General features: G+C 41.2%; 1 protein-coding gene and 1 long non-coding RNA gene across 2 annotated transcripts; one reads left to right on the top strand and one right to left on the bottom strand.

Annotated features, from left to right (window-relative positions):
- Positions 1-8,289: 8,289 nt before the first annotated feature.
- Positions 8,290-11,176, bottom strand: LOC137341842 (uncharacterized). Its single transcript, XR_010967133.1, has 3 exons — positions 11,100-11,176; positions 10,037-10,161; positions 8,290-8,405 (listed from the first exon to the last, which is right to left on the bottom strand). It is a non-coding gene; the product is annotated as an uncharacterized lncRNA (long non-coding RNA).
- Positions 9,674-13,512, top strand: LOC137341841 (fibroblast growth factor 19-like). The gene is made up of 3 exons (XM_068005346.1): positions 9,674-10,243; positions 11,032-11,135; positions 11,345-13,512. The coding sequence occupies exons 1-3, from the start codon at positions 9,910-9,912 to the stop codon at positions 11,636-11,638; spliced, it is 732 nt and encodes a 243-aa protein (XP_067861447.1). The 5' UTR covers positions 9,674-9,909; the 3' UTR covers positions 11,639-13,512.
- Positions 13,513-16,470: the final 2,958 nt, after the last annotated feature.

The raw sequence follows: 16,470 nt of genomic DNA, 5'->3' as shown, positions 1-16,470 counted from the left end.
CTCCTGAAATGTCTGGCTCTAATTTTTAGACTGTGCCCCCTACTCCTAGAATCCCCAACCAGCGGAAATAGTTGCTGTCTATCCACCCTATCCGTTCCCTTTAATATCTTATAAACTTCGATCAGATCACCCCTTAACCTTCAAAACTCCAGAGAATACAACCCCAATTTGTGTAATCTCTCCTCGTAACTTAACCCTTGAAGTCCGGGTATCATTCTAGTAAATCTATGCTGCACTCCCTCCAAGGCCAATATGTCCTTCTGAAGGTGCGGTGCCCAGAACTGCTCACAGTACTCCAGGTGCGGTCTAACCAGGGTTTTGTATAGCTGCAGCATAACTTCTGCCCCCTTGTACTCTAGTCCTCTAGATATAAAGGTCAGCATTCCATTAGCCTTATTGATTATTTTCTGCACCTGTTCATGACACTTCAATGATCTATGTACCTGAACCCCTTTGGACATCCACTGTTTTTAACTTTTTACCATTTAGAAAGTACCTTGTTCTATCCTTTTTTGATCTAAAGTGGATGACCTCACATTTGTCTACATTGAATTCCATTTGCTACAGTTTTGCCCATTCACCTAATCTATCAATATCGCTTTGTAATTTTATATTTTCATCTACACTGCTTACAATGCCACCAATCTTTGTGTCATCGGCAAACTTAGATATGAGACTTTCTATGCCTTCATCTAAGTCGTTAATAAATATTGTGAATAATTGAGGCCCCAAGACAGATCCCTGTGGGACTCCACTAGTCACAACCTGCCAATGTGAGTACCTATCCATTATCCCTACTCTCTGTCGCCTTACCATAGAACACCAAATAATGAGAAGGAGATAGAGGAGTAAATTTGCAGGCAAATCACAGAAAGATGCAAGAATTATTGAGTAGTGATAATGGGGACTTCAATTATCATAATATAGACTGGGATAGTAACAGTGTAAAGGGCAAAGAGGGGGAGGAATTCCTGAAATGTGTGTAAGAGAACTTTCTTCATCAGTATGTTTCCAGCCTAACAAGGAAGGAAGCAGTGCTGGAAGTAGTTTTGGGGAATGAAGTGGGGGCAAGTGGAGCATGTTTCTGTGGGGGAGCATTTGGGGAACAGTGATCATAATATTATTAGGTTTAGAGTAATTATGGAAAAGGACAAAGAACATTCAGGCATGAAAATACTTAACTGGGGGAGGGCTAATTTCAGTGAGTTGAAAAGGGATCTGGTCCAGGTGGATTGGAATCAAAGATTGGCAGGCTAAACAGTAATTGAGCAATGGGAGGCCATCAAAGAGGAGGTAGTTTGGATACAGACTAGACATATTCCCACGAGGGGGAAAGGAAGGGCATCCAAATCTTTAGCTCCCTGGATGAATAAAGATATAGAAATTAAAATGAAACAGAGAAAGGAGGCTTATGACAAATGTCAGGTTTATAATACAGTAGAGAACCAGGCTGAAGACAGAAAGTACAGAGGAGAAACTGAAAAAGGAACTAAGAGGGGCAAAGAGAATATGAGAATAGTTTGGTGGCTAACATAAAAGGGAACCCAAAAGTCTTTTATAAACATATAAATAGTAAAAGGGTCAGTCAGCTCAAATAGGGACTAAAAAGGAGATCTTCTTGTGGAGACGGAGGGCACGGCTGAGGTACTAAATGAATACTTTGCAGCTGTCGTCATGAAAGAAGAGGATGCTGCCAATGTCACAGTAAAGGAGGGGGTAGTAGCAATATTGGATAGGATAAAAATAGATTTTAAAAGTACTTAAAAGGTTGGCAGTACTCAAAGCAGAAAAGTCACCCAGTTCGGATGGGATCCATCCTAGCTTGCTGAGGAAAGTAAGGGTGGAAATTGCTGAGGCTCTGGCCACAATCTTCCAATCCTCACTAGATATGAGCGTGGTGCCAGAGGACTGGAGGTTTTCAAATGTTACACCCCTGTTCAAAACGGGGAGAGGAATAAACCCGGCAATTACAGGCCAGTCAGTCTAACCTCGGTGGTGGGGAAACTTTTAGAGACAATAATCTGGGACAAAATTAATTGGACTTTGAAAAGTATGGGTTAATAAATGAAAGCAGCATGGATTTGTTAAAGGAAAATTGTGTTTGACTAACTTAATTAAGTTCTTTGATGAAGTAATAGAAAGGGTTGATGAGTGTAGTGCATTTGATGTGTATATGGGCTTTCAAAAAGCATTTGATAAAGTACCCCATAATAGACTTGTTAGCAAAATTGAAGCCCATGGGATTAAAGGGACAGTGGTGGTGTGGATATGAAATTGGCTTGGGGACAAAAAGCAGAGAAGTGGTGAACGGTTGTTCAGAGTGGAGAGAGGTACACGGTGGTGTTCCCCAAAGGTCGGTATTAGGACCACTGCTCTTTTTGATATATATTAATGACCTGGACTTGGGTATACAGGGCATAATTTCAAAGTTTGCAAATGACACGAAACTCGGAAATGTAGTAAATAATGAGGAGGATAGTAATAGACTTCAGGAGAACATATACAGATTGGTGAAATGGCAGACACCTGGCAGATGAAATTTAAAGCAGAGAAGTGTGTAGTGATACATTTTGGTAGGAAGAATGAGGAGAGGCAATATAAGCTAAAAGGTACAATTTTAAAGTGGGTGCAGGAACAGAGAGACCTGGGGGTGTATGTACACACATCTTTGAAGGTGGCAGGACAAGTTGAGAAGGCTGTTAAAAAGGCATACAGTATCCTGGGCTTTATAAATAGAAGCATAAAGTACAAAAGCAAAGAAGTTATGCTAAACCTTTATAAAACACTGGTTAAGCCCCAGCTGAAGTATTGCATCAAATTCTGACCACCACACTTTAGGAAGGATGTCAAGGCCTTAGTGAGGGTGCAGAAGAGATTTACGAGAATGGTACCAGGGATGAGGGACTTCAGTTACGTGGAGATTGGAGAAGCTGGGGTTGTTCTCTTTAGAGCAGAGAGGTTAAGAGGAGATTTGATAGAAGTGTTCAAAATCATGAAGGGTTTTGATAGAGAAACTGTTTCCAGTGGCAGAAAGGTCGGTAACCAGAGGACACAGATTTAAGGTAATTGGCGAAAGAACCAGAGACGACATGAGGAAAAAAATTTACGCAGCGAGTTGTTATAATCTGGAATGCACTGCCCGAAAGGGTGGTGGAAGCAAATTCAATAACAACTTTCTAAAGGGAATTGGATAAATACTTGCGGGGAAAAAATTGAAGGGCAATGGGGAAAGAACAGGGGTGTGGGACCAATTGGATAGCTCTTGCAAAGAGCCAGCATAGGCATGATGTGCCAAATGGCCTCCTTCTGTGCTGTATTAGTTCTGGGAGGGTTTAAACTAATGTGGCAGGGGGATGGGAACCGATGCAGGAAGTCAGTGGGAAGTAAAGTGGTGACAGAAACAAAAGGCAGTAAGGGAGAGTGTACAAAACATGACCGGACAGATGGTCTGAGAAAGCAGGGCAAAGACCAAGGGAAGTCTAGATTAAACTGCATTTATTTCAATGCAAGAAGTCTGATGGGCAAGGCAGATGAACTCAGGGCATGGATGGGTACATGGGACTGGGATGTTATAGCTATTACTGAAATGTGGCTAATGGAGGGGCAGGACTGGCAGCTCAATGTTCCAGGGTACAGATGCTATAGGAAAGATAGAGCAGGAGGTAAGAGAGGAGGGGGAGTTGCTTTCTTGATTAGGGAGAACATCACGGCAGTAGTGAGAGGGGATATATCCGAGGGTTCGCCCACTGAGTCTATATGGGTAGAACTGAAAAATAAGAAGGGAGAGGTCACTTTGATAGGATTGTACTACAGACCCCCAAATAGTCAACGGGAAATTGAGGAGCAAATATGTAAGGAGATTACAGACAGCTGCAAGTAAAATAGGGTGGTAATAGTAGGGGACTTTAACTTTCCCAACATTGACTGGGACAGCCATAGCATTAGGGGCTTGGACGGAGAGAAATTTGTTGAGTGTATTCAGGAGGAATTTCTCATTCAGTATGTGGATGGCCCGACTAGAGAGGGGGCAAAACTTGACCTCCTCTTGGGAAATAAGGAAGGGCAGGTGACAGAAGTGTTAGTGAGGGATCACTTTGGGACCAGTGATCATAATTCCATTAGTTTTAAGATAGCTATGGAGAATGATAGGTCTGGCCCAAAAGTTAAAATTCTAAATTGGGGAAAGGCCAATTTTGATGGTATTAGACAGGAACTTTCAGAAGTTGATTGGGAGAGTCTGTTGGCAGGCAAAGGGACGTCTGGTAAGTGGGAGGCTTTCAAAAGTGTGTTAACCAGGGTTCAGGGTAAGCACATTCCTTATAAAGTGAAGGGCAAGGCTGGTAGAAGTAGGGAACCTTGGATGACTCGGGAGATTGTGGCCCTAGTCAAAAAGAAGAAGGAGGCATATGACATGCATAGACAGCTGGGATCAAGTGGATCCCTTGAAGAGTATAGAGATTGCCGGAGTAGAGTTAAGAGAGAAATCAGGAGGGCAAAAAGGGGACATGAGATTGCTTTGGCAGATAAGGCAAAGGAGAATCCAAAGAGCTTCTACAAATACATAAAGGGCAAAAGAGTAACTAGGGAGAGAGTAGGGCCTCTTAAGGATCAACAAGGTCATCTGTGTGCGGAACCACAAGAGATGGGTGAGATCCTAAATGAATATTTCACATCGGTATTTACGGTTGAGAAAGGCATGGATGTTAGGGAACTTGGGGAAATAAATAGTGATGTCTTGAGGAGTGTACATATTACAGAGAGGGAGGTGCTGGAAGTCTTAACGCGCATCAAGGTAGATAAATCTCCGGGACCTGATGAAATGTATCCCAGGACGTTATGGGAGGTTAGGGAGGAAATTGCGGGTCCCCTAGCAGAGATATTTGAATCATCGACAGCTACAGGTGAGGTGCCTGAAGATTGAAGGGTAGCAAATGTTGTGCCTTTGTTTAAGAAGGGCGGCAGGGAAAAGCCTGGGAACTACAGACCGGTGAGCCTGCCATCTGTAGTGGGTAAGTTGTTAGAGGGTATTCTGAGAGACAGGATCTACAGGCATTTGGAGAGGCAGGGACTGATTAGGAACAGTCAGCATGGTTTTGTGAGAGGAAAATCATGTCTCACGAATTTGATTGAGTTTTTTGAAGGGGTAACCAAGAAGATAGATGAGGGCTGTGCAGTAGACGTGGTCTACATGGACCTTAGCAAAGCCTTTGACAAGGTACCGCATGGTAGGTTGTTACATAAGGTTAAATCTCACGGGATCCAAGGTGAGGTAGCCAATTGGATACAAAATTGGATTGACGACAGAAGACAGAGGGTGGTTGTAGAGGGTTGTTTTTCAAACTGGAGGCCTGTGACCAGCGGTGTGCCTCAGGGATCGGTGCTGGGTCCGCTGTTATTTGTTATTTATATTAATGATTTGGATGAGAATTTAGAAGGCATGGTTAGTAAGTTTGCAGATGACACCAAGATTGGTGGCATTGTGGACAGTGAAGAAGGTTATCTAGGATTGCAACGGGATCTTGATAAATTGCGCCAGTGGGCCGATGAATGGCAGATGGAGTTTAATTTAGATAAATGTGAGGTGATGCATTTTGGTAGGTCGAATCAGGCCAGGACCTACTCTGTTAATGGTAGGGCGTTGGGGAGAGTTATAGAACAAAGAGATCTAGGAGTACAGGTTCATAGCTCCTTGAAAGTGGAGTCACAGGTGGATAGGGTGGTGAAGAAGGCATTCAGCATGCTTGGTTTCATTGGTCAGAACATTGAATACAGGAGTTGGGATGTCTTGTTGAAGTTGTACAAGACATTAGTAAGGCCACACTTGGAATACTGTGTACAGTTCTGGTCACCCTATTATAGAAAGGATATTATTAAACTAGAAAGAGTGCAGAAAAGATTTACTAGGGTGCTACCGGGACTTGATGGTTTGACTTATAGGGAGAGGTTGGATAGACTGAGACTTTTTTCCCTGGAGAGTAGGAGGTTTAGGGGTGATCTTATAGAAGTCTATAAAATAATGAGGGGCATAAATAAGGTAGATAGTCAAAATCTTTTCCCAAAGGTAGGGGAGTCTATAACAAGGGGGCATAGATTTAAGGTGAGAGGGGATAGATACAAAAGGGTCCAGAGGGGCAATTTTTTCACTCAAAGGGTGGTGAGTGTCTGGAACGAGCTGCCAGAGGCAGTAGCAGAGGCGGGTACAATTTTGTCTTTTAAAAAGCATTTGGACAGTTACATGGGCCAAGTGCAGGCAATTGGGACTAGCTTAGTGGTATAAACTGGGCGACATGGACATGTTGGGCCGAAGGGCCTGTTTCCATGTTGTAAACTTCTATGATTCTATGATTCTATTATTCTATGATTCTATGTGTAGCTTGAACCCATGATCTTCTGACTCAGTGAAAGTGCTACCACTGAACGGTGCTGACACTTAATAATAAGGCCTACATTTCTCTAATGCTCCTATATCTCACAATAGTATTACCAGTAATAATAATACTTACATTAATACAGAGCCATAAAATCATACTGGTTTAAAGCTTAAAAGGAGGCCATTCAGTCCATAGTGCCTGTGGTGGCTTCTTGCTAGAGCAATCAAAACTAATGCCACTGCCCTTCTCTTTCCCCATAGCCTTGTATCTCCCTCTTTTTCAAATATTATTCCAATTTTCCCTTAAAATATGCAATGGTGTCTGCCTCAATCACTCCCTGTGGTAAAACACCCATGCTCCAATAACTCTCTGTGCAAAGAAATTCATTTTAACCTCTTCTTTCTCTCTCTTAGTTTTAATTTGATGACCTCTCATCACTGACTCCTCATCCAGAGGATTTAGTCTTTCTCTACTCACCCTATCAAAACTCTTGATAATTTTGGAAACCTTCATTAATTCTCTTCTTAACCTTCTGTGTGCTAATAGTCCCAGTATCTCAAGTCTCTCCTTTTAACTGTAGCTTCCCACTCTGACATCACCCTGGTGAATCTACATTGTACACGCTCTATGGCTTTAATATCTTCTATGATGGGGTGCCCAAAACTGAACACATGTTCTGACTGTGGCTTAAACACTGCTCTATACAAATTTATCATTACTTCTTTACTCTTGTATCCTACGCTCCTTTTTATAAAACACAAAATGCTTTTGGCCTGTTTACAGCTTTCTCTATCTGCACTCATTCAATTAGGAAATTCTGTATTTGAATCCCTGGGTCTCTTCCTTCCTACACAATTGTCATTGGCTTTCGATTGACTGTATAATCCCATTCCTTGTTTTTCCTCCCAAAATGTATTACTTCACACTGCTCCACGTTTTAATTGCATCTGCTGTTAGCATTGTGCTAACAACCTCTCTGTGCCCTTCTGAAACCTTTTACAGTCCTCGTCACTGTTTGCCAAACCCCTCACTTTTGTGTCATATCATGCTCCTGTATTTCACAATGATGTTAGTAATAATAATACTTACATTTATATATCGCTCCTATATCTCACATAGATCTTAGCAGTAATAATAAAAATTGCACATATATAGGGGATGATTTTAAGCCTACCCCCCCGCCCAGCCAAATCCAGGCAGATAGGCAATTAAAACCGACCAGGTGACTTATCCATCAATGTCCCATCAGGATCCTGCCATCTACCATTTTAGTCTGCTCTTCTGAGCAGTCGGCAAAGGCGCCCGTCTGAAGCCAGTGGGGTCTGTCTTTAAATATACAGATTGGGCCCTGACTGCAATTTTAACTCTGGCCTGAGCGGAGAAACCATTACAGCTTTCCTGCCAAGTGAAGACAGGGAGAAAAGAAAGTGGAACCAGAAGAGGCCATTTAAGGTACTACTTTTTACTTTCATTGTGGGACCAGTAGGAGCAAAGCAAGGAAAGTTTAGGCCCACCCGGGCTTCCTCCCTTCCCTCCCGCGGGATAATCCCGAAAATTCCCCCAAGGGATGAAATTCGATAGTCATCCTAACTTTTAACATGTTAGCTTACAACGTGGAAAGGAAAATTTTACCAAATAGGGTCTCTGCAAGAACATTACTTTTCTTTTTAAATTTTCACAGGAATGTCAGAGATTGCCTGATTTTTGGGGGGATATAGAGATCCCAAAGAGACACTTAACAAAAGATTAGGGGGAGTGTGGGCATTTGGGGGTCTGGAATCAGTGGAAATGTGTAATACTAAGGTATTGCACGCCCCCTTGTGGAGGTTTCAAAGTTGTGTGTTACTGGAATGTAAATCTTGCTTGTGCTGATTTGTTTTCGGATTAATTCTCGGAACAACTGCGAGACTTTCCCAGTTTTCGAAATACCTGGCTCTTTAATATAAAAGATGCTACAACTATTGTTCTGCCGCAGGTGAGTAGAGCGAGGAGTATCCATTACAGTTCTTGATTCATGGCATTCTTTCGATGAAACTGAAATTGAAAATAAATTCGTTGCAGAATTACTGCTTGGTATTTGAAATACTTTGCTTTACTTGTTTCCATTTATTTCAATGTGACGAGCCACCTAAGGATGCCCAGCAAAACTATTTAATAATCAGAATCAACTGATAGAGGTTATTTAATGCTAAAATTATAAATGGTGTGAATCTACTAATAAGAACAATTTCGAACTTTATCCAACGTACGTGCGAGGCATGCGTTTGGGTCAATGTACAGCTCACGGCCACAGACCTCAAAAATGTTGGGACAGTTTTCCTTCCCGGATCACTGCCACCCATTTCAGATTTCTGGAAATGATACATTATATTAATTGGCTGTTTCCCCAGGATTTCAGAGATTCACACGTAGGATGTCAAAGTGGAGAAGGGGCTGGGAATAAACTGCTAGGGATACGTGTCGCGCGTTACAGAAAATACAGCGTGAGCCCTCAGTGTGGGAATTGAAGTCAGTCGCTCAGTTTCGATTACTGCCGAGTGTAAATGTAACACGGAAACTGGGAAATTATGATTTGTGTAACCACCAGTTTGCCCAATAGGCAACGAGGCACTTTTCTGACGCCGACAACCTGATAAAACAGTTGCTTAATAGGACCTTGTGGTGAACATAAGCAGAGAGCAGCCTGCCCGTGCTGGTAATAGAAACTCTCCCCAGTTCATGTCATCACCGAGTGATTGATAAACTTTGGGAAAAGGACCTAAATTCAGCTTTTCATATAAAATAAAAGCAGAAAATACAGGTTCATGCCCCGTTTGTCAGAAGTGCAGACTTTAGCAATTTTAAAAATATATGTGATGCCACTTTTATATACAAATAAAGTTCTTGGTGCCGGGAGTTGAAAGTTATTGCAGTCAAATACTAAATGGTGACATTTGCTGTTACCCAGTGAGCGCTGTTACTGCGGCTCCACAAACTGGGAGGGTCTGTTCGGGTGGGCGCCAGGTGGGGGGAAAAGAGAGAATTGCTTAAATTTCCAATTTATATTTGTAAGAAGTACATTTTAGTACTTCTTGAGATCAATAAAGTAGATTAAAAATGATGGTTAAAGGAGTGTGTACACAAATTTAAAAAAAACACAAATACAGCTAAACAAATAAATGGAAAACGGACTAGAAGAAAAAGGGGGGAAATGGTGAATAATGGACATGGTCTCAGGTTAAGCGGTTGTAGGGAGAGGAAGGGATACCGCTGAGTAATTGAAGTGAGGTAACGAAGGAATCATTCTGCAGGCAACTGATGACATGGGGCGGGAGTTACTAATGGTTGGTTATGAACTCGAGTAAAGTTCGCATTTCAAACTCTGTCTGAGTTCGTCCTGTTAACAGTGTGGTATCGAAGGGCCAGCACTCCATGTGCCTCCATCATTGATTCTAACTGAGGCAATGACAGTTTTACTAAGGATGTAGTGCAGAAGCCCATAACCAAATGAAAAGCTGTCACATCACTGGCTTTTTGCCGGGGGTTTAAGGTGATTCTGATGTCATTTGCTGCATTGACTTTAAAAGCAGCTTGTTCGAAGGCGGAAGAACGATTCCGGTTGTTTCCAGGAGAACCTCCCAGCTCCCAGCTCGTGTTAGGGATGGGCACCAGTATTATCAACTTACTTTTCTTGCAGCTGCACTTCGCCGTGTTTCTCGGTATTTCACTTGTCAGGTCAACTCCTCTGGTTAGGACGGATTCGGGAGCTCAACTGGAGCGGGACTGGGGTCAGCAGATCCGATTCAAACACCTGTACATGGAAGGGAACAGCAGGCACTTGCAAATCAACCCTGACGGGCACATTGACGGCTCAAACTCCCAGAACTTTTACAGTAAGTTTTTTTTTTTGCAAAGACAGGTATGCACTCTGAATGTGACATGTAATGACAACTTTTTAATTTTGATTTCCATTTTTAAACTTTAATTTCTTATCTTTATATCGTGTAAAGATAAAACATTAGACTATTATTACCGTTAAAAGTTTTTAAATCTATCATTACATGATGGTATTTTTAACCAACACATCGAAATAATCTGTAACCATCACATTATGAGATAGGTTCCTCTATAATTTGACTGCACACATCCTCGGAGCTTTTCCCCCTTTTCTCTGACAAAGGGACCTATGTGATTCCCAAAAGTTTTTGGGGGATCATCCAATTTGAGCTCATAAAGTAGGTCACTTAGTACAAAATATGATAACGGTAGACCTACCTTCTCTCAATTCTATTTTATATCGAACAATTCTGTCAACTCCAATGAGTTCGTTACTGTTTAAAGATAATTTGAACAGACATTGAATGTTTCCCTTTAGTACATTCATACTTAAAACCACTAAGTATTCATAGAATCATAGAAGGATACAGCACAGAAGGAAGCCATTCGGCCCATCGTGCCTGTGCCGGCTCTTTGAAAGAGCTATCCAATTAGTCTCACTCCCTGCTGTTTCCCCATAGCCCTTCAAATCTCCCCCTTCAAGTATTTAGCTCTTTCGACTCCTTACTATCTTTACAAAACCATTAAATCATATGACATCTGGAGACCCTTGACTCTTTCCCTCGGTTACATTGGAGCGGTGCCGCTACTGGTGTCTAACAGGTGCCTTTTTTCTGGGTTGCAGCTCTGCTGGAGATCAAAGCGGTGGAACCGGGACACGTGGTGATCAGAGGGGTGAGGACACAACGGTACCTGTGCATGGACACTGAGGGCAGTCTTTTCGGATCAGTAAGTATCGACCACCTGGTTGCTCGGATATAGCAAGGCTGTCTGCAAAACAAGATTATCAATGAGAAAACCCCACTTCATCCCAAACCTGTCGATTCTGAATTTAAAACGAGGTCTAGATTAATATGTGACGAGAATCTATCGAGTTAAACTTATTCATGCCACAACTTTAAAATGTTTAATTCTAATCTATTTCCCTTTTTGAATAGACGACCTACCGTGAGGATGACTGCAATTTCAAAGAGGAGCAGTTACAAACATTTTATAACGTGTACCACTCCCCAAGACACAAGAAGGTGTTAAGTCTGAGCCTGGAGAAGCGCCCGTTCATCCCCAACCGAGAATTGCCTCCTCTTTCTATGTTTTTGCCTCGAGAAAACGAGCTGCCCACCACGATGCACAGCAGAAGGAACCTCGAGAGAGAGGCCAACGACACAGACCCCTTCGGGATAAGATCCGGACAGCAGGCGAGTCCTAAACTCTCCAGAACTAGCAGAGGATAACGGGACACACCAATCTTTTTCAGACTTTAAAAATCCGATGGTTGTGATCATCAACATAGACCAAAAGCGCCATTACCCGGGTTCGATTCTACTTATTTATTTATTGTGTTGTACAGCCATATAGCCTAGCAAACGGAATTAGAGTAGATAACTCCAGTTGAAGAGCCACCAGCAAGGTTAGGTCACAAGATAATCACGGAGGAGGAAGGCCATTCTTAGTTAATCCATCCATAAGGACCTTAAAGTCCTCCTATTGCAGCATTCAATTGTTCCTTAAAAGGTTCCAGGATTTTCACTTCCACTACTCTTCCATACATTGTTCACTCTTTGTGTAAAGAAAACTTTCCTGCATCAGTTCTAAGTTTACCTTTTACTAGTTTGAACCTGAACTCCATTGCAATTTAATTTAAAGTAGCATTCCAGATTTATCTTCTCCATTTCATTAACTATCTTGTATGTGTCTATAGGATCACCTCTCAGATGCCTCCTTTCCAGGATGAAGAGCCCAAGTTTCTCCAGTCTTTCCTCATACCTCTGACCTTTTATACTAAGAATCACCCCTGTGAATTTTCTCTGCAATGCCTCCAGAGCTTGAATATCTTCCTAGTGTCTCGATGATTAGAACTGGATGCAATACTCAAGGCTCGGTCTGACCAGAGCACTGTACAGTTGATCAAAACTTTCTCTGACTTGTACTACTGTTTGGGCTAGGTAGTTCAACATTCTATTGTCTTTTGTCAGCATTGGGTAGACATGTTTAGTGTCCATTCCAGTCTAATAAGACTCCTGGCTCTCTTTTAGCTTCATTCTTAGCTACTTCAACACCATTTGTGGATTATGTGTTTCACCTATTTTTTTCTTCCTTTGTGCACTATTTTACATTTGTCTGTATTAAGTTTCATCTGCCTTTACTTTGCCCACTTATGTATTTAATTCAACTCAATCCAATGATTCCACTGGCCCTCCTATTTTGGTATTATCTGCAAATTTGGCCACTGTGTACTGTGGCACTGAATCCAGGTCATTAGACATAATACCATTCCCAATACTGAGCCCTGGGCACCCCACTTACTACTTCCCCCATCCTGACATAACTCTTCAACCAGTACTGGTTGTTTTCTACCCTTCAGCCAGTTTCTTATCCATTCCCACAATTCACCCTAAATCCCTACATCTTTGAGTTTAACTAGTAGCCTTTTATGTGGGGCTTTCTCAAATGCCTTTTTGGAGTCTTGGCGCACCACGTTTTAAGGCCTGTCACTGTCCACTTGAGTTTCTACTTCATCAAAGAAGTTAAAGAGGTTGATCAAGCAGGAGTATTCCATTCTGAATCCAGATGGGCTGAAGGGCCTTCTTCTGTGTTGTAGATTCCATGATTCCATGAATGATACTTCTCAATGCTAGCTTTACCTGGAAAGAAAATTACAAACACCTACACATACACATAAACATTTTATATATAAAGAGCAGAAGGGCAGTGTAAATGCTTTTTATTTCACTTATGCAAAAGACTTGAATCACTCCCTCTCCATATATAGTAGGTTAATCTCATCTGTGAAATTGTACTGCCTACTCTGAATTATCTATTTATTTAAATTATTGCTGTCAATATTTATATTTATATATATATATATGCCAATAGTTTTTATAAAAAATGTTTTTTTTTACTCAAATGGTGATTTGTACAACTTAGATAATATAACAGAAGTAGAAAATAAATGGCACTTTGTTCCCTAATGCAGCTTTGCATTTGTTTGAATAATGATTCAAGGATTGTTGACGGTGTCTTATTATTACAGGGCAGATTATTAAGTGGACACCATTTTACTTGCCGTGCTTGAGCAAACAGCAATTAAACATATCCTGGTCAAGCTCCATTAGCTTTCATATTGTCATTGATTTCCTCGGGGCAAAAATCCTGACTGCTCCTCCATACTCACAGCACCAGTGTGTAATTGGACCATTTCATTCCCACACTACTGCAGTTATGAGGCTAAGAGCATCAGGTGGGAGGGTTGGCAGCTTGCAGTATAATTTACCGAATTTTATATAATTAATGGGTGTGTAATTTTATGGGGCCATTCATTACATCTTGCACAATGTCACCCAGTTTCAATCTCTTGATGTTAAGAATGTTGTTAACATTACCGGAAAGGGTTTGAGAGGATATAGCTTATTTCATGTATTTTTCAGGCTGGAACTGTCGAGCATCACTGACAAATTAAATTAGTTAGCAAGATTTGAGGTATGTAAACTAAATACACATTTTACCAATAAAACTAGATATTCCTTTAAATTGTATACAATATTTAGTCATTGTGTCTAAGGCATTTCAATATGCCAACGACTGGATTTTTACTGGTATGTTTCTCAAAGGGCTGTTTCCTGATCAACTTGCCAAAGCAAACAGGGATGGTGTCACAATCTTTTTACCATAAGTAATATGACTGAGATAAGCAGTGGGGCTGGACTGCTTTGGAGGATTACTGAATTATATTAAAAATTTGTTTTCACTTTCATTCAGTTACTCATTTCTCAATAGGTTCCGATCAAAGGCATAATTTTAGCTCTGAAGCTGGTGCAACAGTTTGTAATATGACATCAGTAATTTTTTTTAAAAATGGAAGTGGGCATTGTTTTATTATATTCAGGCTTATCAGAATTAGTAGCCTCATTCCTGAACACTTTTGGGCTAACCACTGGAACCAGTTGTGCTGCCTTTACTTCCAATATGAAAAGGGGCATTGTTATTAAGGAAAGTAAGCCTTTCCCACCCCACATAGGGTGACAAGAGGCCATTTGCATTGTGAAAATATTGCTCTCAAGCTGTCATCAAGACATGCCAACAATAGAAGCAATCAAAAGCTCTATTATGTCTCAAAACTAAAACAGGTTGTGTTCCAATTCTCTTGTACTAACATTGAATACATATCTACTACTTTGTTGCCCATGATATTTGGAGTGCCACTGCACATACCGGGTAGAAAATTGTTAAAGAGATCAATCTTGAATGCCCAGTCACCAGAACCTATCAATAATAAACATGAACCAGTCAAATGACTCAATACTTTATGGAAAAAAATATTTTGTCATTTTTTCTCAGTCATTGAAATTTGTAATGTCCAAAATAACATAGGAACATAGGAACAGGAGTAGGCCATTCAGCCCCTCGTGCCTGCTCTGCCATTTAATAAGATCATGGCTGATCTGTGATCTAACTCCATATACCTGCCTTTGGCCCATATCCCTTAATACCTTTGGTTGCCAAAAAGCTATCTATCTCAGATTTAAATTTAGCAATTGAGCTAGTATCAATTGCCGTTTGCGGAAGAGAGTTCCAAACTTCTACCACCCTTTGTGTGTAGAAGTGTTTTCTAATCTCACTCCTGAAAGGTCTGGCTCTAATTTTTAGACTGTGCCCCCTACTCCTAAAATCCCCAACCAGCGGAAATAGTTTCTCTCTATCCACCCTATCTGTTCCCCTTAATATCTTATAAACTTCGATCAGATCACCCCTTAACCTTTGAAACTCCAGAGAATACAACCCCAATTTGTGTAATCTCTCCTCGTAACTTAACCCCTGAAGTCCGGATATCATTCTAGTAAACCTACGCTGCACTCCCTTCAAGGCCAATATGTCCTTCCGAAGGTGCGGTGCCCAGAACTGCTCACAGTACTCCAGGTGCGGTCTAACCAGGGTTTTGTATAGCTGCAGCATAACTTCTGCCCCCTTGTACTCTAGTCCTCTAGATATAAAGGCCAACATTCCATTTGCCTTCTTGATTATTTTCTGCACCTGTTCATGACACTTCAATGATCTATGTACCTGAACCCCTAAGTCCCTTTGGACATCCACTGTTTTTAACTTTTTACCATTTAGAAAGTACCCTGTTCTATCCTTTTTTAATCCAAAGTGGATGACCTCACATTTGTCTACATTGAATTCCATTTGCCACAGTTTTGCCCATTCACCTAATCTATCAATATCGCTTTGTAATTTTATGTTTTCATCTACAGTGCTTACAATGCCACCAATCTTTGTGTCATCGGCAAACTTAGATATGAGACTTTCTATGCCTTCATCTAAGTCGTTAATAAATATTGTGAATAATTGAGGCCCCAAGACAGATCCCTGCGGGACTCCACTAGTCACATCCTGCCAATGTGAGTACCTTCCCATTATCCCTACTCTCTGTCGCCTTTCGCTCAGCCAACTTCCTAACCAAGTCCGTACTTTTCCCTGGATTCCATGGGCTTCTATCTTAGCTAACAGTCTCTTATGTGGGACCTTATCAAATACCTTCTGGAAGTCCATATAAATAACATCCATTGACATTCCCCTCCACTACTTTAGTCACCTCTTCAAAAAATTCAATCAGGTTTGTCAGGCACGACCTACCTTTCACAAATCCATGCTGGCTCTCTCTGATTAACTGAAAATTCTCGAGGTGTTCAGTCACCCTATCCTTAATTATAGACTCCAGCATTTTCCCCACAACAGATGTTAGGCTAACTGGTCTATAATTCCCCGGTTTCCCTCTCTCTCCTTTCTTAAAAAGTGGAGTGTCTTAAAAAGCGGAGTGAACAAAACATCTTAAACAAAATAAAAATATCAAACTATTACATATTTCACAATAACTTGACTAAATGTATCAATTAATTTGTCTTTTGTGTGTTAATACCTTCATTAATTTTTTTATTTGAAGGCCTCAGCTCAGACTTGGACTTTGACTTGATATTTTTGCCATTGCTGTGACTTTACGAGCTGAAGGTGGATCCTGTATCTGAGTATCTGCAGTGTGCACAATTTCCTAGGATGCACCCGTAACAAT

This window comes from Heptranchias perlo, chromosome 24 (assembly GCF_035084215.1).
Source record: "Heptranchias perlo isolate sHepPer1 chromosome 24, sHepPer1.hap1, whole genome shotgun sequence".
In the NCBI taxonomy this organism is placed as follows: domain Eukaryota; kingdom Metazoa; phylum Chordata; class Chondrichthyes; order Hexanchiformes; family Hexanchidae; genus Heptranchias; species Heptranchias perlo.
The sequence above is the reverse complement of the archived record's forward strand: the minus strand, read 5'-3'. Positions and strand labels throughout refer to the sequence as shown.

Bases quoted from the DNA above. Each gene is read 5' to 3' on its own strand.
- LOC137341841 (XM_068005346.1), top strand. From the start codon at position 9,910: ATGTCATTTGCTGCATTGACTTTAAAAGCAGCTTGTTCGAAGGCGGAA. The intron at 10,244-11,031 runs GTAAGTTTTTTT...TCTGGGTTGCAG, and splicing joins AAACTCCCAGAACTTTTACA to CTCTGCTGGAGATCAAAGCG. The intron at 11,136-11,344 runs GTAAGTATCGAC...CTTTTTGAATAG, and splicing joins AGGGCAGTCTTTTCGGATCA to ACGACCTACCGTGAGGATGA.